Genomic DNA, 24,655 nt, shown 5'->3' with positions numbered 1-24,655 from the left:
TATGAGAACAGATTCTGACTTTCCAAAAATAATTATTAAAATCAGCATTATACAAATGAACCAAAACCTTACTGACTCCCTATGAGAGGAGAGGAGGTTCCCATACTCTAATTGCATGCTCATGCAGTGAGAGACAGCGAGAGAGCGATGGAGGAGGAAGAAGGAGACTGAGAAGAAAGACAAGAGAAACAGAGCAGAGCTAGAATAAAGACAAAGAAAAGAGGCTGGTAAAGACAGGGGTGAGGAAATGGAAAACAGCGACCACGCACTCCTCATGCTTGAAAGACCACAATGAGGATAAATAAAAATAGGAGGCATGCCAAATATCAGTAACAGTTTTCCTCTACCCTCCTCCTCCACCTCCTCCTCTGCCTTCCTCCGTTTTCTCCCTCCCTCCTCCGTTTCGTGCTCCACCTCTTCTGCACTCAAGGTGGTGCTATATTCAGCCTCATAGTCCCTGAATACATCTGAACACAACACAGTGTATTTACCATCACCCTGATAATCACAGAGGACTATTTTGTGTTTAAATGTCAAACATTAAAATGATGGTGGTATTATAATATATCTCATTAAATCCATGTAAACACATTGTGAAATATTTATCACCATCTTGATTGAAAATCCCTATATTCAGTAGTTACAGTACAGGAGCTCCTCTTTTTGAGATTTAGAGGTTAGATGAGTGAAATAGTAACTAACCTCAAATTCATCTGTACATGTGAAACACAACAAACTATATGAGGAAGTGGATATAAACACAAACCCTGACTCTGTCATGAGGAACAGCGGTATTATCAGCCTCTTAATGATTTAACATACTGTACCTCAATGTAATTACATACAAGTCTGCACTGTGTTGTGAAAAAAGTCAATTCTTATCTTTGGTTGCTGCCTAAAGCACTTTGCAGCAAACATGTTTTTTAAAATACACCTCACTGTAGTAGAGATGAATAGGAAAATTAAATCCAAAGGCAGAGAAGAGCAAAGCTGAAAATCACATCTACCTTGCTGACTTAATTTCTCGACTAGATTTAAAAATGGTGTTAGTATGATGTGATGATAAATATGATGACAGTAGCTGTTAAAGTTGTCAATCTGGAAAAGTCACAGAATATGAACCGAAATAGAAAATCCTGTTCATGACTGAACTGACACTTTCTCAGCATTTTGCCTCTTTAAAAAAAACATTCTTCAGACTCTCCAACCCTGTTTAAGAAACCATGTTTATACAAAGTACATAGATTCACAATGAAGTAAACAGAGTGGAGCAGTTGTAGCCTGCTGGCCGCAGAGAAATGAGCCTGTCACTGAGAGATTGTTGGTTCAAACTGCTGAAAATGGCTAAGAAAATTGGAAATAAAAAAAGGACAAAAAGTATTTTGTGTGTCCATGTGTGTGTGATTGCTCAGTAAGGTTGTATCCCCTCGTGTATACCTCTAGTGTCCTGTCTGGGCAAGTAGTATAGAAACTGTCCAGCTGGGTACTCAGCTGCTCTACGGTACCACTCTGGGAAATGGTCCAACGTGAACATATTCTCCTTGTCTGTGGAGGTCAGGAAAGACCTGGGGAGAGACAAAAATAAGCTTAAAGAAAAAGCTAGTATCTGCTGCCTGTAATGGTGAAAAACACTAAGAAGGAGGATAGGATAAGGAAAAAACACAAAGATTCTGGGATAGTTGAGGAAAGAAAAATATTGTGAGTAAAATATACTTTGGTGAAAAAATTAGAAAAGGATGTGACAAAAACGAAACAGTTTTACTTTGAGTCTCATTACCAGCTTTCCTTTTTGTGATCACCAGGGGGCGAACTCACACTTCACTGTAATTCAAATCTTTATCACTGTGACCATTCTCAAAAACTATTTTAAAACCCAATTTCACCCTTGTTGTAAATCTTTTGGTTGTGGACATAAAGGTCTGTTTAATTTGATGTGGTGACACTGAACAAATATTTAAAAAAAAAACAAGTGTGTTTTGCTAACTCACTTGCCAACTCTTTTCTCCATACCAGTGTACCACTGGAATCTCATCAGGCCTGAACGGGTTCCCAAGAACGCTGTTTCTACCCCCTCGTCCATACTGAGAGAGAGAGAGAGAGAGCGAGAGAGAGAGAGAGAGAGAGAGAGAGAGAGAGAGAGAGAGAGAGAGAGCGAGTGAGAGAGAAGATAACCGGACAGACAGAGGTGGAGCAGATAGAGAGGAACAAGGTAAATATTAGTAAAAATAATATGAGCAATCATGTTAACATCCCTGTCTTAAAACAACATTTAAGAGGGTGTACATGTGTGGTAATATTCACCCAGATGTGTTGAGCATAATGGTGGTCCAGTAAGCTTCCATAGGGGCCGTGACCACAGCATCAAACAGAGTTTGTTGCAACAACTCCTCATCACCTGGAGCGAGAAACCCGAGAGAAACCACCATAGATCCAATAATAAATTTTCTTTTTCCCAAATCAAAAGATGATGTGCAGAAATTGAAGCGTCCACTTACACTCCAAATCTGGTTCTTTGCCAGTGAGGTATCCTATTACAGCTTGCAGCTGGGTCAGCTTGCGATGGGCTGGGTCAATGTCTGTCTCACAGTATGTCCTACAACACACACCCACACACACAAGCATATGAACAAAATGAGCAGCAGACATATTTTCATGAAAAACAAAAACCAATAGTGTGAGACCTGTAACATTTCTGTTTCACCAGCTCTACTCACCACTCGTTGGCTATGGTCAGATCTGGAGCCAGTAAGTCGTGAAGACCTGAAGGAAATCAGAAACAAAAAACATGAACACAGAAAAATAAGAAAAGGCAGAGACAAATACAAATAAACTGAGACAAAGGAGAAAGACTTACCTTCCTCAACAGAGACGTTGCCTATGAAGATGTACTCTCCATGTCCCCTAGTTAAGACTATACCCAGACTGTCAAACACAGAAAAAAGAACATTATTTTAAAGTTTTAAAAAGGCAATACACAATATTCTGTGACAAAAACCTTTGTTATTTGCAGAATGAATCATGCTCATAATAACCACTCTAGGGCTCATACATAGCATGCACAGCAGAGCATTTGTTGTTACTTCGGACAATAGTGTATGCTAGACATAATATTAGGTTAGAGTAGATATTATTTACATAGATTGCTATGTGTTTGCTAAATTATTACATACAAGTATTGGTGATTGTTGGATATGGAGAGTAAAACATTTTAAAATCTGACATAGTAATCCTGTTAAGTTAAAATTGATCAGACAAACCTAAATGGCGTCTCATTGATGATGGTGTAGAAGTAATCATTCTTCAAGAACATCACTCTCCTCTGTGAGAGACAAAGAGAGGGACAGAGTCTATAAAACTGACAGTGAAAACGGAGAGAACAATAGACAGCTTGTACAGAAAATATAGAAAAATACAAAAGAATTAATACATTTAATAAAACACAACTAACGTGACAAAACAAAACTGATGACGATACAAAAAAGACAATAAAACCCAAAAGGACGAAAGGAAGGAGAGCAAAATCATATGTCTGATCTAATAAACAGACACAGAGACACTCACAAACACAAAAGTACTCACTCCTTTATCCACTGTAGTTCTCACGTCTAAAGATAATGTTCCAGTTTCTCCTTTAACCATGGCTGTCCTCAGCTAAGACACAAACATCACATACTCAGCACTTTAAGAGTTTCATTATATCATGCTATAAATTCTCGACAGCACAACTCACAACGACATACAGTACAAGGAACACAGAGAACTGAAAAGGACAGAAATATCTCTGTGAGTGTGTGTTCCTCACTTTCTCCTCAGTGTCCTCCCATTCCACCTCTGCCAGATCAACACTGTTATAGTTAGGTTTTGGCTTTAGCTTCTTCCCCTCCTTGTACTGTCACACACACAAACAAACAAATGCACAAACAAAATACAAAATAAGTCTTTAGTAAACAATTTTGTTTTTACCATGCATGGTCCATCACATAAATAAAGCAGAGGCATAAAGTTGGAACAGTTTCTCAGTTGCAATAATTCATTTTGCAATATTTGTCTGTACCAGGGGTCGAAGGTCAGGATGAGAGAGGATGTAGCCATTGTTAGTGAGGAGGTAGGCATAACCATGGACACCCAACTGAAAAGACAGAGAGATAAGACACAATCTCATACGCTAGTAGTGCATCACAGATGGTGGACCCAACATCCATATGACTGTCATGGAGGAGAATTGGCACAGTATTTTACACTACAGTGTGTTACAGCTTTGTTTGTGCCATTACACAACAGTGTACTGTATGTTGTAAATGGTTTACCTTATATCTTGGCGCTAATCTCATCAGTTCTCTTAGGGCCACGTCAGTTCCTACCACTCCCAGCAGAATCCCATGAGACAGCTACAGGAAACATAAGGCAGGTTTATAAATGTGCAAACAGAAAATAAAGAGGAAACTGATACTATGATGTAATTAATTTAGGATGGTTTATGTTATTTACTCAAAACAGAATTATGTATACTCTGATGCACTTAGAAAATGTGTGCTTACTCGTGGCAGAAAAGACTTTCATATATCATTATGGACCCAAACGCACTAATTTCAAGTGATGTCTATTGAGAGTAGTGGTATTAATGGTGATAAAATGAATACTTACAGTCTCTTTCTTCTTGCTGAACACAGGCATGGCTACAGAGGTCATCAGGAGCAAGCTTTGGGCCTGAGTGTTGAACAGCTATGATCCAAACACACAGAGAGATTCACACACAGGCTTCATTTCACTCTCCTCTGTTAAAAAGCTAAACTAGTTAGCCCATGAGCAAATAACTGTAAATCTAAACAAAGCCGGCATATGATTCTTGTGGAAAGTTTTGGAGGAAAATTAAGTGAAATGGAGATGGACTGATAGGCGATGTTTACTTAGGTAAATTTGTGTAAACAACTAGCGTTAACGTTACATCAAGCTAACATCTAACAAAGTGAAGAAAACAGAAGCTAAGAAATGTTCGCTCAAATACGTTTGAAAAATATACTCCTGTAAAATGAGTTAAATGACAAGTAAAGTAGTGAAGAAAAGTTTCAAAACTATGAAATAAAAGTGAAAGGTAAGTAGCAATGCCAAAGGATGTTATTCTTCAGGTACCAGGTAAAAACTAAGCTAGGCTAGCTTACTAGTGGAGGAGCTAAACTAAGTTTAGCATTGGACGCTAAGGGTTGAAACTACTTGAAACCACTAGATACTGTTGGTCGTTGACTGTAAATTTAAGGCTAAGCAAGACCTTACAGATACTATATACTGTATTATATGGCTAACGTTACTTAAGTTTAGCAAAGGAAAGTTATAAAAGCTCTACATATGATTACCTTTTCTGTGTTTGGCAACTGAAGGTGGAGATGGAGGGGAGGAAAGACAACAAAAAGCATGAAATGGCGGTGAAAAGATATTCCACATATGGTGCATAGGTGGTTGCTAGGCTGCTGCAAGGGTATTTTTGCGGAAATTGATAGTGCAGTACTTGGTGGTGGCTGCATAGTTGCCATGTGGTTGCTAGGATGTTGGATGTTGCTAGGAGATTGTATTGGTGTTTGGGATGGATGGAGGGGGTTTGAATGTTTCAGCACCATGGAGACAGAAATTAATACAGACAGACAGACTGCAAATATACATATATATCTATAAATATATATACATCTTATAACACCCCAATCTTTACAGTTTAGGTCACTGAAAACTGAAAAATCATGTATTCTATAGAATACGGGCCCTTTTCTGGGATTAAGAAGCTGATTAAAGTTCAGCTTTCCTGCAGCAATATAAGTAAATGAAGCCTTGAAAGTTAATGCAAATAATTCCTACAGGTCTGTCTGCACAAAGGCAGCGTTGGAACAAACTGTGTTACTACACCCTCTGATGCATTATTCTGACAATACTGCACTGTAGGAAGTAGCACTGTATATTGCTATCAGAATGGTGAAAAAAGAAGGTGAAAGCAAGGCAAACTAGATGGATCATCTGCAACAGTATTGGGATGAACTTTCCAAACAATGTTTAATTTCCATTATAGAAAATAAGCCATGTGCGTTCAGCTGCTGAATGAGTCAAATATTTAGATTGAATTTAGGGTTTTAAATTTCATGATGCCTTTTGTTTCATTTAAAAAAAATCATTATCGTTTATTTGTCCTATGCTTTCATTTCAGAATACACTGAGACATTACACTATGTAAACTTCAGTAAAAACTAGAAAATGGAGGTATTCTACAACTTTTAACTAGCAGTGTGGATAGATATAATGGATTGCTACCAGAGGTAATAGCACAGGTGTTCTGAATAAGTCTGACATTTTGCTTCAGTGTGCCAGATAACACTGACGTGAGATAATAGTGTGTTCCCCATCAGGCACCCCTATAATGAGAGAAGCAGACTGACCACACTGTCCATATATGCCTCAGTCCATATGATGTCATGGTCATGGTTGATGACCATAGGCCTGCTGAGAACATGGAGGTACTCCATAACGTTTTCCTGGACGTCAGCCAGCGTGGAGATATGTGTGTAGTATCCTGTAGGACAAACAAATACATATATACACATACTGTATATCACAAGTTACTCAGATGGCAGACCAAGGACGAATACATTTTAGCAAAGAAAGTGTGCACCATATTATTTTTATCTTTCTGCCTCCTGCATTTGGGTATTATTTTAAGAGCAATAAATTAATTTATCAGACATCAGAAAATATTGCGGTCCCAAAAGGCATTGAGCTGTTTTTTTAATGAAAAATCAGCTTAAATCTCCCATCAATGCGAATGTGCTTTTGATGTTCTTTAAAGCTTGGCTTAGTCTAAGATTTATGGCATTTCTACAAGTGGGAGACAGTGACGTCAATGGGATACATGCAGTGAAGCTGCTCTGTGACAACAGGCTACTGAGGCACTGCCAGATATGGACATGTGAATGTGTGAAACCCTTTTTCCCTTCGTAACATTGCCTCATGAGAGCTGCTGTTATTATCATTAAATAGCCCTCCTTACCTGACTAAAACTGAAACCGCATATAGATGGTTTTTGCAGGAGTGTAACAATAAGCATGTTTGTCTGTTTGTGACTGATATTTTGTTGTTGGCAGAAGCAAATGCCGGTGCATGCAACAGAAGGGAGTGCACCTGTTACCCATTACACAGACACACAGACACATCAGACACACACACACACACACACACACACACACACACACACACACACACACACACACACACACACACACACACATACATACATACATGCACACACAAACACACACACAGGTATGATATTTTTTGGCGAGGAATGTGTTTACAGTGGATCTGTGCTGATAATCAGGTATTTAGTCAGGGGTTTTTGATGTGCCCAGAGCAGGATAAAGTGATTATTTTCAGGCCAGAGCTGCTGCATGGCCCCATGTAAATCACAAGAGGGCAGCACCTGATACCCAGTTCCATACAGCACCAGCTGGGACCACCACAGAAGGCCAGCAGACCTTGTACCTTGCTAAAAAGAACAAGAGGGGGACGCTGCTTTATTTGTAGCAAGTGAGTGATTGTTGCATAAGATTTCACATCTATTTCTCCGTTTCTTGTTGCTGAAATCACCACATTTTCCTTTCTGGATTGTGAAGGTTTCATTTATAGTAGAAAAAGCATTTGATTCCTCAAAAACATAGCAACCAAAAGAAAAATCACCTAGTTTATACCTTTGTTGTTGCAGGCAATCCATTTGACATTATCAGCAAACGTCATCTCTCGTCCAATAAGATAGGTGAACACTCGAACCTGGAGACAACCAAGTAAAGTATATAGTAAGGTGTGAAACAAATACTTGATGATGTACTGTATCTGTGTGATTACACTGCATTTCACTAGTGCTTGTTTTTATTCATGCTTGTATGCGAGCATGTAAGTAGCACAAAACACAAAAATGGCTACAGTATATCTGCATGACCTTTCTCTGTATGTGATTGTAAAACATAGTAATAAGGCATAATTTAAAAAAAGTCGTGTTGCAGAATTAATCAGGCGAAAAATAGGCGGATTTCCTTGAATCTTTTTTCAGAGAAAGTCAATGTGTGTATGTGTGTGTGTGTGCGTGTCATACCCGTCGTTCTGGCCAGTTGAACTCTTCAAAAACATCCTGGAAGTCCTCCATGGCCCCGTCTGTTATCAGCATGATGGCCTGGTTACACAGGCTGCCCTGGCCCAATGCTGCAGCCTTAACACACACACGCACACACACACACGCACACACAGTTTATTCAGTCAAGAGAGGTTGTAGTAAAGAAACCAACTGATTCAGACCTGTGAACTGTGCATATAAAATTCATTTTAGCATTTGAGGGCCAACAAATCTGCATGTTGTTAAAACCTTGCAGTTTCTGTGTGTTGTTGCAAACAGGGACAAACCTCGTTGAGGATCTTGAAAGATTCCTTCATAGCTTTTTTCACTTTGCCCTCTCCTTTGACATGAAGGCCTTCGACCAAAAGCTTGAAATGCTGAAAGAGAGGCACACAAAGAATGGTCTTTGTCACAAAGCCCTGGATCTTACCCTTTTGGCAAAATGCAGGTGAACTGGTCACCACAGAAAAAGAGGGAGGGAGAGATCATGAGGGAGTTAGATAAAGAGTGTAGAGGAAGGATTATCCCTGGCTCTCTGGCACACTGACCAATTACAGCAAAGTCACTACAACACCAGGATGTAATCAGGATTAATCAACATGCGCACATACTGACATACACACACAGACAGACACACGCTGTGATAAATGGATACACTGTTGTAGGTTCCACCAGTCTGTAAACCAGAGATGGTCTTAGCCATCAAGGGGCTATTAACAGAATTTTATATCCCCTTCCTGTGCACTGTAAATTATACCCAGACTTTGTAATGTAGGCTTGTTTGATCCCCTTGTATATCTTTTCTAAAGATAGTTTTACACACCCTGTCTCTCAGTCACCTGCCCAATATGAACAAAACTGATAATGAATCTTTTTTAGAGTTTGAGGAAACCAATTCTCACTTACAGTGGGAGTCAACAAGGTAAATAAGGAATGTAGGCACTCTTATATAACAGCCACAAAACCTGTCTTCATGTAAATGCCTGTGTATTTGTGTGTTACATGAGTTTACGCGTTAAGTATGTCAGCCAACATCTGTAAGCCCATTCTGTTACAGTCTGCCTCTCTAGGCATTCAACCAATAAAATCCCTTGCCGACAGGTCATGTGACCTACTTAAAATTGTCAGCAGCCAGCAACCTTACCTGATCTGCCATGATGTGAAGGGGAGTGAAAGTAGGGCATACATCCACCACATAACACGCACACACACACACACACACACACACCCGTGCGCACACACACAGACAAGGCTGAGCAGACTGAGCAGGTGTTGGGATATACAAAATGGGAGACACAGATGAGGAGGGGATAAGAGAAATTAAAGCAGCTATGAAACAATGAGACGTTAATGCAGTTGTACATGTAAATTCAAAAAAGTGCAAAAGGAAGAGAATAAAAGAGACGAGACGAGAAAGAGAAGACAAAGAGCGCACAAACACAAGGCACATGAAGTCAGAGCTTCATCACTAAATCCTGTCACAGATAGTTTCTAACCTGATAACACACGTTCGCTGTGATGTTTCACCTGTGATCTAATGACAGCATAATCTTTGTCTTTAGAGGATTAGCGAGATAACAGCTGACGATTAATGGGTTAACAGAGGTTAAGTGAACTAATTAGCTGTGAGCCTGTGTGTGTGTATGTGCATGTACATGCATTACCTCTCTGTTATCCAGATCAGCTTGTACCAGTGTGCCCTTGAAGCAGGGCTCCACATAACGAATGTAGTCACTGTACTGGAGAGAGAAACCAAATATACAGCATGACTCAATACAAACAGGTGATGATGAAGAGTTGAGTTTTTCCACCTTCGACCCTTAACTGTATTACACTTATTTACTCAAACCAACGTCTGCGTCTGTTACACACAAACTAGATAACATCTGAATGCTGGTGTATTAATATGAAGTCCGCTGTCAGTGTTATTTACTTTCCTCTACTGTATGTTGTTATTCAAATGCTTTTATTGTTAAATTTGCCACTTATTACTTATATTGCTGGACATTATATGTGCAAATGTGCATTGTTATTTTGCGTTTATATTTCATTTACTTAACCAGGTAGTCCACTGATCGTTAATTCAAAGTTCAGGACAAGTGGAGTTAAAAGCCAAATTACAGTATGTTATTCCTAACAAGAAAGTGGGACTTAAACCCTCTTTCTGAATGAAGACGTCTCGTTTTAAAGTAAAACTCACGCATTGATTTTCATTTTGCTGCTTGGTCACTCACATCATAAGGAGTGTAGCTTTGAATTCTGTGTAAAAACAGCTTAAGGGCAGCGGATTTGCAGGAGGCGTATGATTACACACACAGTAATACCAGGATAAACCATGCTTATTACACCGATTTGTAGTTGTAGGGCTACACACAGCCAAAATCCTGAAAAACCGAAAAACAAAATTAATTTTGAAGCTTTGCTGTTACTCCTGGAAATAACGGCTTGGTGTCAATTGAATGTTGAATGTGTATATTTGCAGACATGTGTCCTTTTTTCATGTGTTTAGCCCAGTCTCTTTACTGTACCTGCATGTTATGTTAGCATGACAGTGAATTTGGGTGTTAGGGTGTTAATCTCTACGTCACACTCATCAGGACATAAACACACTCTTGTGAGTCTTAGACTGCACACGTCTATCTGTGTGTTTTTTTTTTTTGTTTTTTTGCTATTGTGTGTGTGTGTATGTGTGTGTGTGTGTGTGTGCGTACTTACTGCTATGATGTTAACAAAGTCATTTTCTCCCAGTGTGTCAAGGATTGTATTGATGGTGTGTTTGGCTATGGTCAGTCTGAGCCCCTTCATACTGCCACTGACATCCACCACAATGACCACATCTTTAGGAGATGTGGCTGCTTGGATATACCTGAGAGAGAGAGAGAGAGAGAGAGAGAGAGAGAGAGATGAGAAGAAGAAGAAGAGAGAATAATGTATTAATATAACTCAGTAACAGAGGCTGTAGGTTATTTACCAGTTCAGGCCTTATCCTCTTATGTGTTCCTCTGTTCTTCCGTCCATGCTTCCCGTCATCTCTTTATTATCATCCCTACACTTTCCAAGCTCATTAACATCAATGAGATTTTCCCTCCAGCAGCTGTGATTAGCAAACTTTCCAGCTCTACAATGTCTTGCACAGTGTGTTCTGTCTGAGAACCTGACAGAGTTCCTGGAATTTGATTTACTGTTACTGAACAGTAATCCAGCTTATTTGACTTGGTGGACCTCTTACACGGCAGACATTTGACATATCACAGTAAAAAAATAAAATCAGAAAATGAATTCCATTTAGCTGCTGCTTCGGGGTCTCGGTGTTGTGACCGCTGACTCTCGTCACTCTGTCATGATTTACTGGGACACTTGAATAGACCAGACCTTCCAAGTCAAAATGTCTGCTGTGAAAAAGGCCTGTTGTCACAATCTGTGAAGGCTGACTGATCAAATGCTTTGCGTCATACCACATCGGCTTACAATTTTTTTAAACATTGAATCTGAGGGCAAAAAAAAAATGTGCTAAATTTACTCATTTAGTGCACAAACTGCAGGTGAACAGACACAGACAGTCAATGATTTTCTAATGGCGCCTGATTATTATTGTGAACTGGGGATAAGGGATTCAGGTTGAGTGGAGTCGTCATGGTTCTTCTGCCAGCCATCACATTGGCATCCTTTCTTTTTCTTTCAAACGATAGGCTACATAACTGTTCATAAGGCATCAGTAAGGAAGCAGACCTTAGGTGTGACATGAATATGGACTTACCAATTTCTGTTTCTGCAGTCAAAGGTGACTACACCATTTTCATCTGGAATCCACTGGATCCCTGGAGAGAGAGAGAGAGAGAGAGAGAGAGAGATTGATCAAAAGCTGACCGTCAGATGACAAACCGCCGCTCGGCTAACTGGTTGGATGGATGACTGGATGAACAAATGGATGCAAGCATGGATGGTGACAGACTGTCAAATGAGGGAGTGATGGATGAGGTAGTGGATGAGTAAAATAAGCTGTGTCACAAATCCTCCGCTAATTACTCCTCACACATACACACACACACACACACACACACACACACACACACACACACACACACACACACAAGCGAGCTCATCAGCAGCCGTACTCTAGCTGAGACTGAGTCATCACATTTGACTGACAGTTTCCTGCTTCGTCAGTTGCTGTGTAAGTGTACTGTTTGTCTTGTGTAGCTGGGTGTTTCTGCACAGCGTCTGAACACCGATACTGGAGAAAATGCAACTGAAGATAGTGAAATTTTGGGAAGCGTGCACAATATATCCTAAATACAGGATACTCAGATGCATATGTACCTGGGTACAGCCTGAAGAAGCCTGTAGAGCTGCCAAAGTACTGCCACGTGAGAGTTGGATCTTTCTGGAAGTTATCGATGAACACATCATTCAGAGCCTCGGACATATAGGCCCCGTTAAGAATATCTGGATCTACAGGAAGTGGGAGAAAGAATAAAATAAAATAGATATTCCACTGGCAGTTGGATGAATTAATGATGAATGAATGAATGTTACCTCTATTGTAGACATTAGTGGGGACTTGTATGTTACTCAGTTGTGTGTTGACTGGCAGTTTATTGAAGTGTTCATTTTCCTCCAGAGGGAATTCTCCTCCCAGCGACAGTGGGTTCCCATCCTCATCCACCATGTTGACCAGCAGGGAGTTATAATAGTCAAACTAGATAAAAGAATAAGTGATGGTTACTTTATATACAGATTATATGATGAAATACTGAAGATGTGTTTAAATATGGATTATGCAGTATACAGCTATATTTGTTCTGTGAGATCGGTCTGTAAAACCTCAGTTAACTTTGCATACTTGCTCTCTTTATGGCTCGATGACTTACCACACTGTTACAGTTTATAGACGCCACCAAATACCACTAAAGAAGGGTTATTAATGGAGAGCAAACAAACATGCTGTCACATACCTCCAGTGTTTCATTGAACTCGTGGTAAAGATCTGCATCCTCTGCTGCTTCTGCTAACCTCTGTGATGAAATACAACTGGTTAGGGATACAGTCTGCCCCTATAATGGCCCATGTATGAATGGTATAGAATGTACTATTACCTTCACAGACTTCATCTTCCTCCCGAGCATCCCCTCCATCTCCTCTGCAAACTTATTCACCAGCTCCTCTCCGTCCACCTCCTCCATCTTCACCACACTCTCAACATCTTTGTATTTCTACAAAACAGAAAGAGAGAGATACACACTCAGACAGGCAGCACCACCAGGCATCACACGCACACGCACGCGCACACACACACACACATTTTGCAGTACAGATGGGGGTCAAGCCCTGACTTCATCCCCTCCCCAGACCCCCCTCTCTAATCTGCAATATGACAGAGTGAGGCCACAAGAAAACCATCTACTGTACGTTTTTGCCTTTTGATTGACATCTGTGCATGTTTTCATGACTCTGTTGTGTATTAAGATGGTTTAGTGGAATCCATGGTTTGTAAATCACTCATATGGTCATAAAGATGGAGTTAAAGGCATCAAAAAAGAGTAAAATCCTAATCATGTTTTTGTTTTTACACCAATTACAACTGCCGTTTCTAAAATGATGAATCCACAATAAAATAAATGAACAAAACTGAAAAAAAATTCTCCTTTTCACAATGATGAAAATACACTGTACAGTAATGCAATAATACTACATGTAAACAATGACCTATAACTCTTCTAATGGCTTTTGTAAGATCATTCTTATGTTATGTCATTTTCTTCAATCAAACAACAATAATTTCAATATATTACCCCATGACAGTTATGAGGATGTGAGATCAGTTTCAGTTTGTTCAACACAAAATCACCAAAGAACGTGGAAAGAAATTGGCCAGAATGAAATCTTTAACATTTAATGTTTTTTTTTACAATTCAAACTGAACTGACCAGGTCTCAAGGAAATAAAAATCCACTCAGTTTTCAAAATAAGGCGTTTGGACATATAGCTCTACCCTAAGTGTCTTTGATTGAACAAAATGTTCTTTTCTGGCTTCTAGAGGCTGGTGCATTTGTTCACTATATGCTATTAATTTAAACAGCTTGATGAATGTAATTGAAGGGATCCCATGTTGTTACCAGCGGACCGAAAAGTTAATTTCCGGCAGTGATGATGGACTCATTTTCTATTACCCTCACTGAGATAATTACCCTTCCTCAACACTGTGATATAGGTTATGGAAATGTCAAGGAAAAAGGCTTGTTAATAGAAAATGCCCAGCTCCCAGAATACCAGACAGATAAGGAGAAGCCCTTTCACATCTCATTTACAAATTTTGTTAGGCTTTTGGCCCAAAAATAAATTCTAACAACCTGGAAAACTTGGAAAAAGAAATTATTTCAATTTCCCTTGTAAAGGAAAGCCAGCCAGATTGAATTAGAGAGATAAGAGAGACAAACAGATATAAAACAGAGAGAGGATGATAAAGAGCCAACAGCAAATAACCACAAAGTCTCAATTGCAGCTCCAACATTTTTTAATATCCTATCCAGTTTACTCAGGCAAGAAGACACAGTCACTAAATGTTCCACAGATAATGAGAACACCATCGATTAGACAGAGGTGGGTGATTAATGGCTTCTTGTTGCCAAGATTAAGCGAATGCACTGGATGCGTTTTACACACCACTGGCTACATGAAATGAACTAGGAGAAAAATGTTTAAATTTCTATTTAAAAAAATACTGTTATAGCTGATACTGACACTGTTACTACAGCAACTCCTCCTATGACAACTGTAACTACTGCTACAGCAACGTCACTTTTACTGCCACTGCTTCTGGGGCTGCTTGATTAAGTTTGTCAATATTTTAGATCCTATGTGGGTTTTCTCCCTCTGGATAATGGTTTCTACCAACTGACATTGTCCTCAGGTGAAGGTTAATCCAGTCTACAATACAGCATTAACAATAAACTAGGAGTGTGCACTGTCTGTTTGGAGGAAATCTGTGCAGGTTAGTTATATGTGCAGGTAGTTTGGGTGAGGTCTTGTGCTGTATATAACAGAAATATTGTGTGGTAAAATAAAGATAAAGATACATATACACTGTATAGGGAGATGGTCATTAGATGCATATCTCTGTGAACACACAGTGTGTATGTGTGTGTTTGTGTGTGTGGCAGATGGTGAACGGGCCTGCTAGGGATTCTACAGGGTGTCATGCAGAGAAAGACAGCACATCCTAATTACTAAAAGACACACAAACAGATCCTCTTCAAGAGTCTCTGTGGTAAGTAACACAAAAATGGCTACAGTATAACTGCACGACCTTTTACTGTATGTGATTGCAAAACATAATAATAAGGCATCATTTAAAAAAAGTCGTGTTAATCAGGCAAAAAATAGTCGGATTTCCTTGTATCTTTTCCAAGAAAGTCAATGTGTGTATGTGTGTGTGTGCGTGTCTGTGCATTTATGTTTGTATGTGTCAAGTGTATTTGAATTAAGTGTGTCATCATATTGGTCTCTGGGCCATATGCAGATGTTGTACAGCAAATGTATGCCAGTCGGACGTATTCTTATTGGCTGATGGAGCACAGGGGAGGGGGAGGAGGGATGAATTCAGACCCTGCCCATCTCAGTCTGATCTGATGATGTCATGTGTACTATATCCTGCTCTAAAGTCCATTTGTCTTTCTGCATTTAAATCTGTTTCGTCAAATTTGCTCCCTATCTGTATCTTTTCAAAGCCGATTTGTAAATTGGAAAATTTTGGCTGTGAAAATGATCAGAAAATGAGCATTGTGAGGTCCAACTGTATTCTGAAACTGTAGATAGCTAGTAATATACCAAGACTGAAAAGTGTAGGCTGGGAACACAACAACAATCCACCTCTGTACATGTCCCTTCTCTGGCTCTATAATGTATGTTGGGGATAATCAAGCAAAGAGATTAAATCCTGACCACAACCACCACCACTCTCCCTAAACACCACTGATTTGTTACTGAAACACAACATGATGCATCCTATGTTGCCATAAAACAAATTTAACTGAGAAAACATTTGAATTTTGTGTAGAAATGTATGCATGCATGCAGTTGCTTTTAGTCTGTGCAGATAATGTGTCTGTCTGACAGAATGTGAGTGTGTGTATTTGTTAATATGTGGATGTGTGGTGGCCCCATACCTTTTGTAGCAGTTTAGCTCCAGAGTACCTGGCGGACAGGGCAGCTATGTCTTTGCTAAAGGACACGGCCCACTGCTGCACCCTGGACACAGAAGAAACATGATCAGTGATGAATGTGTAAAGTGATGGTAATGAATGGATTTTGGTTTGGATTCTCTGCAGCCAAGTGTCACACAGTCCAACAAATCAACCTGGCCATTAATCAAGCCATTACTTGCATCACAATGAACTGAATAAACTTATTTTACTAAGTAACAAAATGAAGAACTAATTGTAGAAAAAGATAAAGCCTGTTTATAAATCATCCTCTGTCCAAATCTGATATTTTGAAAAATAAGGGCTAATAAAACAGAAGGTGAACATGAAAGTGCACAGCCAATCATGTTAAGAGGTTACCTTGAATTCACCAATAACAGATTAAAAGAGATTACCATGAAAGTGACAATAAAAGCTGTCAGGCCGCCAGGGCAAGGGGTTACTGTGTGCTCAATAACATGTAGTAATTCTACAAATCCTCCATATGAATGCAGCCAAGGTAAGGTAACAGAGGTTAGAGAGCAGACAGGATGTGACAGATGGCTCAACCTATGGGGAGTTGGCCAGCTCATTGCTAGTTAGCAGGCAGGGTTGTAGCGGCTAGCCTGCCAGCCTCAGGTACTGTAAACTGGCTGGTAACTTGATGACTTGTTGATATGTTCATTGCAAAGTGTGTGTGAGTGTGTGTTCATTCTTAAAAATGAGGATAGAGAGCACAGAGGCTCTTTTGTGATGTCGTTTTAAGAGGTTTTGACTCATGTCTTGAAATAAGTCAGATCACTGTGAAGACTCTCTCAAGAATCAGTGTCAAGAACTTTCTAAACAAAAAAAGGTTGACTCAAAAGGTTGTTATTATTTCAACAGCAGATTTTCTCTTCTGACAGCAAGACAAGAATTGTAGTTGTTAAAAAAAGAAAGACTTGAGATGGCTTGATACAGTTCGTGTGAAACTCCTGCCAGTGCATGTGGGCCAAAGCACTACTGTACAGGCTAGACAAGGTCAGATTAAGACAGAGCCTTAGGCAGGTGGCATGCCAAACCTGTTTAAAATGTGGAGCAAATGTGACGCAGTGAGTACCTCTGTACTGTTCCCTACAAGGGACAAAAGACAGAAACTGCTCCAGTGACCGGGAAATTATTTTTCTTTAGTTTCAGATTTTTGAAAAATTAAAATTAAAAAAATCATTTTCAGCTGAGAAGGAATCATATCTTTTTCCCTTTGGGGAAAAACATCGGCATTAGTGTGATATGTGTGCACACACTTATCTCAACTAATTTTATGTGAGTTTTATTTGAGTTGTTGCTCAAATGTCTCATTGTCAGTTTTCTGTTTTCCTCGTGGCAGCTCGAGCAATGTTGTCTCAGAGGCTGAAGATTTGACCTTCTTGGCCCGAAATGTTCCGGTCATGGCCCCGCTAACTTCCAGATCCAGAGGGGTCCTGCTGCCAAATCTTCCCCTGGCAGAATGGGGGACTTTGGGCTCAGTGACCTGTGTTGGCCTGCTGAACCCCACTGTCCCTGGAGCTTTAATCTCCCTCAGTCACTCCAGCCAATAGTGACAGTACGTACTGTCTGAACAGAAACTCTTCTCAACATACACTGAATATATCCTGAAACTGCACAAGCAGCCATTGTTTTATGATTTTGGTTTATAAATCTGTTGGTACCAAATTGTAACATTATGTGTGGCCACTGACATACACCTACAAACACACAGCAGCCAGTCAGTGTGAGTATACAAGCAAAATGCTCTTGTATTTGTCTGTGTTTCCCCCATCCCTCTCAGCCCCTTCCACACTAACACACACAGACACACAGTTAATAGGCTATTATAGACTGACAGCGCAGTATTGATCTGTTAGTGTTTTTAGTCAGCAGGAGGTTTGAAAACTGCAGGGGAAAGAGCCTCGTCTGGATTCTGAAGAACAAACACAGCGTTTTACTCCCAAAAGAACGATTCAGCTGAGAAAAGGCTTTATGAATTACTGTAAGTCCCTTCTGTAGACACCATCTTTGTATTGTATGTGTATGTCTATTGTATAAAAAAAATGACGAGGCCTGGTATACGGTCAGCATTACAGTCTACAGCCATGTTATGGGATGTGTTAGGGATACTGGTGAACTAAATGTTAACATGCTGACATGCTGACATGTCAACAGTGACTATGTCAACGTGCTGATGTTTAGCAAGTACAGTGTTCACCATGTTCACCATCTTAGATTAGCATGATAATTAGAGTCTCTTTAGTTTTACAGATTTTCAGTAATAAACCAAAGTATTGAAAGACCCAAATATTCGTCAAACAGTTGCTGAGACATTTCTCTCAAAACCATAAATATCAACTTTGTGGTGGCGCTCAAGGAAAAATCAGGGGATCACCAAAGTCATGAATGTCTGTGCTAAATTTCACGGCCATCCATCCAGCAGCTGTTTAGGTATTTCAGTCTGGACCAAAATGATGGAAAAAGAAGTTTTCAGTCATGTCGCAGTGTGTACTACTTCATTCTAAATGTCCCAGTTTACTATGCCAAAGTAAAATGTCCAATTGAAAGCTGTTGAAGTAAAACATAAAATGAATAATAAACAGGAAATAAAATAATTTTTTTTAATGATATCTATCCATCCATCCAGCTTGTAATTAAAGGCCAAATTCACACATCAACTTGAACATATTTGGCTGTAGCTGTAGAGAAGCTGTATGATAGTTTGGCAGTTAGCTATACCCCACAGGTGCCCATATGGCCCATATGTATCTGTGTGGAGTAATCGGCCAAAATAGAAAGAACACCATTGACTCATCCATGCGACGCATAGCTTCAACACGGGTAAAGCTGCATGTTGGCTTGCCAGGGTGCCCGCACTGAAAATTAACTGCTACAACTCCTGATGAAATGTCTTAATAAAGCATTAGGTTTGCAGTCATCTAACTTGTGTTAACCGCTAAATGGCAACCCATTGTGTCCTGCTGTTAGTAGGGATGCAATCATAGTACACATGGTGAATAAAATAATAGTATCTGTTCAGGTGAATGCAGGTAAAAGCTGTATATTTTCATTTATTTCACTGATTCAATGCAGTATATTGTAGTGATGAAAGTGCAGGTGCAAGTGAAATAATGGAGAAGCAATTTTTCATGCCTTGATAAAACTTTAGTGGAAAGGGTGGACAAGTCAACTCCCTCCTGATGGTTCAGTCCATGAGGGTAAAAAGTCGGTGTCAGTGTTTCCTGGTGCAACTGTACTCACGTTTCTGGTGGGATCTTCATCTGGCCGTCGACCATCAGGCACAGCGAGCTGAAGAAGATTATCCACATCAGCATCATCAGCCTCCCCCTGTGCGGCCCACTTCTGCCCGATTTACAGGCATTCCCAGCGTTTCCCAGACCCCAGCGGTTCATCCCTGCAGCTGCTGCGATCTGCATCAGTCCAAGCTATTGTTGCACGCTGGCTCCAAAAAGAAAAGGATGAAATGAGGACAGTGCAAAGTGAGATTAGAAGTGCTCAGGTCACAGTGCAAACACAGAGAGAAGGGAGCGTGTAAAGGTGTAATGAACTAGCTGGTGACTGTCATGTCATTTGGGAGGTGGGAGGGGGGGGCAAATTGCTGATGATGCCTTGGTTACAGTCTGTCAGGGTTTAGGGAGGACCTAAAACAACCAACAACTACTGAGTTTGCACAAACTAGCTGGAACAAAAACTGAGTGATTGGTTTTCTAACTACAGCAGCTCTGATTCTTTGCTTTCAGTATATTCTGTCATACGTTTTTGGAAATTAGTGAACATTTGATCAATCTCTACCATCTTTGCATGGATTCTTTCTCTGGATAGTGACAGTGGCAGCATCCTGCCAGAAGTGCATGCGGATGTGTTGGGGTTTTCTGTGACTCTTTAATCTCTGTTTAATGAATGAAAACCTTTAAAGATGGCAAAATCAGTACTATCAATCAAAAGCCCAAGTGTGAATTTAATTAATTAATCTAAAGAATTGTAATTACTGTTCTTAGATTTAAAAAAAAGAAGAAGCATAACCTGAAGTTCATGATTCAAAAGTAAACGGACCTTGTCTGTGGAAGTGCTATAACTATGAATTCTTATAAATACCAACTTTGATTAAAACCTGATTGTCAGTGAAATAGCAGACTTGTTAGCTAACTGCTACCTCACTCACTGAGCAGATACGTAGAAACATTAGCATCTTTTAGATCTCTTTTTTGGTCTCCACCAACTCCTGGCTCTTAAGCAGCTTAATCCTCAATTACGCTCATTAACTAGTCAGTAACTTTGTCTGTCTGTCTGTAGTCTGGTGCTGAGCAGGTAGAGCGCTGTAGGAATTCAGAGCTAATGAGAGCGATGAGAATGAACCAAAAACAAGTAAAGTTACAGCCCGCAAAACCAAAACACGAAGCTAAAAGATGAGATGAAGCCCCACAGACCTGAGGGGAACTGTACCATAAGATCTAAATTAAACTCTTCTATCTATCTATTCTATGAATCTAACAGACAGGAGCAAATCTAGAACTCACTCAGAACTAATGGGCCCAAAAAAAACCCCCACTTTTTGTCAACTTGCCTGGTAAAGTAGTTTGTAAAACAGTAAAGATCCAATTCAGTTTTCTGGAAGACATTCATGTAGTTCATATCCAGAGACAGTATATATCGCAACATGGAGAGAATCTGTGACTTTCCCAAACCCTGCCCATGAGGAGCAAAGGATCCTGAAAGCTCAGCCACAACATCCGACAACAGATGAAGCATGTCATCCTGAGAGCAGTCACAGAACTAAGACTCAACTTGGCTTCCAAGAACGATACTGAGAAGCCACAGTCTTTAAGTGGGAAAGACTTAAGAGCTGCTTCTCTTATGAGACCAAAGATTGAAACTCTCCCGTGTGCTAGGATGCTAATTTAAAAGAAACACAGGCTGAAGCCTAAAAGTGGGTTGCAGGAAGATTAACATACTTCTCCAAATTATTGCAGACAGAATGGCACAGAAGATTACTCACTATGTCATGTTGCCAAAGCTTTAAAATCAGTCCTTTGAGGCATGCGGGTCTTGACAGAAAGTTCAAAGATGACTGATAATGAATAAAAAAGTGTCCGACTGCTGATTTGATGTCAGCTGAGCTGGATGTCCCGGCACACACAAGAGTCTGGAAAGTGTTTGTCTTCAATGTCAAAGGTCACTTCTTCGCACCAGGAGTCACAACAGAGTCTCGCCATACTCTTACACCTCCCTCGCTACGCCTCTTAATCCAATTTCTACTCCTCCCATCATCCTCTTCTCTCCTCCATGCTCCCCTCTCTTGGATCTACAGGATGCCAGGAAGACTTGGGATGTCCTGGTAAACTTCTGTCTTCACACGAGTTCAGTCCTTGTTGTCAGGCAGTGTGGTATTCCCAAGACACACACTATCCAACACACACACACACACACACACACACACACACACACTGCCAAAAGAAAATCCTGCTGCAACTTCAGATTATTCTGCCGTCCCTCCTTCTGACCTCACATCCTCGTGGATCCAGAACCAAACTCACGCAGCACTGGGGCACAAATACGCTACTGGATAGAGAGTAAGGTGGATGGAGTGATGGATGGAGAGATAGTGGGACTTCCTCTCTCTCTCTCCAGCATATCTCTTCCTGCTCTCCAGTACCAGTTTATACCATAATCCAGGCAGGATTAAACCCCTCCTCCCTCCATCTCTCCTTTTCTCTCCCCATCCTTTTTCACTCTCCCTCTCCCTCTCTCACACACATTAATACAAACACAATCTCTCTCTCTCTCTCTCTTGCCCTTATCTTTCTCTAACACTCTTTGACCTACTGTCTTTCCAGTCCTGCTTTTCTTTCTTGTTGTGTGTCTCTCTCCCTCTTTTTTCCCTTAATCTTTCTCATCAGGATTTCTCTCACCTGCTACTTCTCCAATCCTCCCTCACTTTCCTGCTTAATCTTTCTCCGTGTGTCTGTTGTTTCTGAGAAATGGATGGAGGAAAAGGTGTCACCAGTAAGAATTATCTGAAGTGATCGGCTGTGGGGGAGAGGGAAGGAAAGAAGAGATGGGAGGAGAGGAGAGGAAAAGAGCAAAAAGAGGGAAAAGGTGAAAATGAAGGGGAACAGGAGGATGAGAGGAAGAAGAGAGGATGAGGAGCAAAAGATGGGATGGGAGTCGTGATATGAGGAGGACACACTTTACTGACACCATCTTATAATATAAACACACTGAGACATCTAGTGGTCACTCACTGCCTCACACACACACACACACACACACACACACGCAGACAGAGTAATGAAACATTGCAAATGTGTCGCATATTTCAAATCCAACAGTCTATAAGTGACTGTAGGGTCAAGAAGTGCTTTTTGTTATTTTTCCAATTTATTTAGGAAAAAATATGTCAGCGATTTCTGTTGCCACTTCAAAACATCTGCATTCTCACAACCTCATAGCTATATACTACAAACAATTTTGCTCAGCTTTGTATAAATTGTTTAGATAAGTGATTTTGTGTTTTGCTTTGTTTACAAATGGTATTTTAATCTGCACGAGAGCTACAGCAGAGACGTGATGCTGAAGTGATGTCTAGAGCTCACACGGGCCATTAAACTACATTTAACTAGATATCAGGGACGCAGAGTGAGACTTGCACACAAACACATACAGACAGTGAACACACTGACCATAGCGTGTGAGGCAAATACAACTAATGTGCACAGCTAAAACAAGCTAACATGCCTTGATATATTATAAGTATGCACACACAGAGAGGGAGAGAGAGAGAGAGAGAGTAAAACATCTGCTCATGCTGTTATGGAAATGAAAACGTAGTAAAACAACCTGGCACACGCACACAAAGCCATAATGCTGCAGAAAGGCTTCAGATTAATAACAAACAGCTGAGAGACTGACTGTGACATAAACACAAGCAAACAGACATCCCTGCACACACTACATATGTATATCCACGCACACACCAGCAGTCTGTAACAGCTGTGGGACTCCTCCTCCCCCACTGACCCAGATCACTGATGATGGAAATCTTAGCCCCCCCCCCCCCCAACATGGATGAACACTTGATTTTTCACAACATATTTTCTCTGATTGCACCACACCTTTGATGAAAAAGTTTTGCCATTACCCTAAAAATCTCCAGTTTGTTATATGCTGTTGATATGAAAGCAAATAAAGGCTGTTATCCTTTATTGATTTCCCCCTTATTAAATCTATACCGATCACAAAAGGAGAGGATGTTGATTAAAAACAAACAGATGAGTTTAGAAGAGAAAGATTTCTACACCTCCAGACAAATGAGAGCCACTGGAATTATAGGACAGGGGCTATAACTAAAGCAATAGTGAAACAACTTGATACAAGACAGTGAGACCTGCTCCTACTAACTTATGCTTACTACATATTCTCTGCTTCTTCTGAGTTTCCTTTAGGTAACCTACATGTCATGGTTCCCTACCTTCTGTCTGAGACATGATAGAATTGGATTAAGTGGATAGTGATTAAATTTCAAAGTCTACGCACAGCAACATACAAACACTTTTTATGCACTTGCAATTATTTGTTAAAAAGAAAAAAAAAACATTTTAGCCAAGTCTAGTTAATAAATATCCTCAGGTTTAAACTGACCAACTGTAACAGCCTTTACAGTATAGTAAATAAACATGTGAGTACATCAGTGGTCCACCACCTCTGCAAGAATAAATACTGTAGTTTAACAGAAAGCTCTTGAATTCATTTATTTTAAGGCATAATCTTTTCAATTAATTTTTTTTTTTTTTGCCGTTATCCCACTTTTATCTCATTTTTGAATGTACTGTGCAATACATACTTTTCACACTCATGTGCTCATCACTTTACATAAAAATGAATTTAAAAAATACATTAAACTACAAGGATCCCAGAGCAGCACTGTGGCATAAAGAAAACTGGAAGCAAACAAAATCACTCACCTGTTCCAACTTGTCTTGAGTGAGTGTAGAGACTGAAAAAAATCACATGAAAGATGATTCTTAAATTTCAGTTTGAACACAGGACCACTCTTATGCATGAACAAAGTTTAAAAGCATTTTTTTTAAATGCAAAAACATTATTACTCAATAAGAGTTTCTTCTGATTTATCAACTCTTGGACTTTTTGTTCAGTTTGATGCTTAGTTCATTCAGACGACTTCACAACATCCTCCATCTGAGAGAACAGCGATACAGATGCAAAAAAAGTGGTTTGGACTCCCTGTACAAAGTGGACCCCGCCTCTCTGGACATGAACACTGAGACACACACACACACACACACACACA

At 40.0% G+C, this 24,655-nt stretch overlaps 1 protein-coding gene across 1 annotated transcript in view; it reads right to left on the bottom strand.

Moving 5' to 3' along the window:
• LOC111224495 (voltage-dependent calcium channel subunit alpha-2/delta-4-like) overlaps positions 1-24,424 on the bottom strand; it is an 86,374-nt gene extending 61,950 nt beyond the window's left edge. Inside the window, exons 1-27 of the mRNA XM_022748995.1 lie at positions 24,309-24,424; positions 19,588-19,785; positions 16,306-16,387; positions 13,237-13,353; positions 13,096-13,155; positions 12,677-12,839; positions 12,461-12,592; positions 11,898-11,958; positions 10,856-11,006; positions 9,805-9,879; positions 8,428-8,517; positions 8,123-8,236; positions 7,722-7,800; positions 6,417-6,550; positions 5,352-5,369; positions 4,645-4,722; positions 4,308-4,388; positions 4,055-4,129; positions 3,803-3,889; positions 3,580-3,651; positions 3,258-3,319; positions 2,855-2,922; positions 2,715-2,760; positions 2,496-2,593; positions 2,302-2,395; positions 1,989-2,081; positions 1,438-1,565 (exon numbers count right to left, since the gene is read on the bottom strand). Coding sequence (XP_022604716.1) covers positions 1,438-1,565; positions 1,989-2,081; positions 2,302-2,395; positions 2,496-2,593; positions 2,715-2,760; positions 2,855-2,922; positions 3,258-3,319; positions 3,580-3,651; positions 3,803-3,889; positions 4,055-4,129; positions 4,308-4,388; positions 4,645-4,722; positions 5,352-5,369; positions 6,417-6,550; positions 7,722-7,800; positions 8,123-8,236; positions 8,428-8,517; positions 9,805-9,879; positions 10,856-11,006; positions 11,898-11,958; positions 12,461-12,592; positions 12,677-12,839; positions 13,096-13,155; positions 13,237-13,353; positions 16,306-16,387; positions 19,588-19,763 — 2,434 coding nt within the window. The 5' untranslated portion in view covers positions 19,764-19,785; positions 24,309-24,424. The remainder of the gene's footprint in view (positions 1-1,437; positions 1,566-1,988; positions 2,082-2,301; positions 2,396-2,495; positions 2,594-2,714; positions 2,761-2,854; positions 2,923-3,257; positions 3,320-3,579; positions 3,652-3,802; positions 3,890-4,054; positions 4,130-4,307; positions 4,389-4,644; positions 4,723-5,351; positions 5,370-6,416; positions 6,551-7,721; positions 7,801-8,122; positions 8,237-8,427; positions 8,518-9,804; positions 9,880-10,855; positions 11,007-11,897; positions 11,959-12,460; positions 12,593-12,676; positions 12,840-13,095; positions 13,156-13,236; positions 13,354-16,305; positions 16,388-19,587; positions 19,786-24,308) is intronic.
• Positions 24,425-24,655: the final 231 nt, after the last annotated feature.

Source organism: Seriola dumerili, unplaced genomic scaffold (genome assembly GCF_002260705.1).
Source record: "Seriola dumerili isolate Sdu_G_001 unplaced genomic scaffold, Sdu_1.0 BDQW01000138.1, whole genome shotgun sequence".
Lineage (NCBI taxonomy): Eukaryota > Metazoa > Chordata > Actinopteri > Carangiformes > Carangidae > Seriola > Seriola dumerili.
Note: the sequence above shows the minus strand (reverse complement) of the source record. Positions and strands in the feature narration are given on the sequence as shown.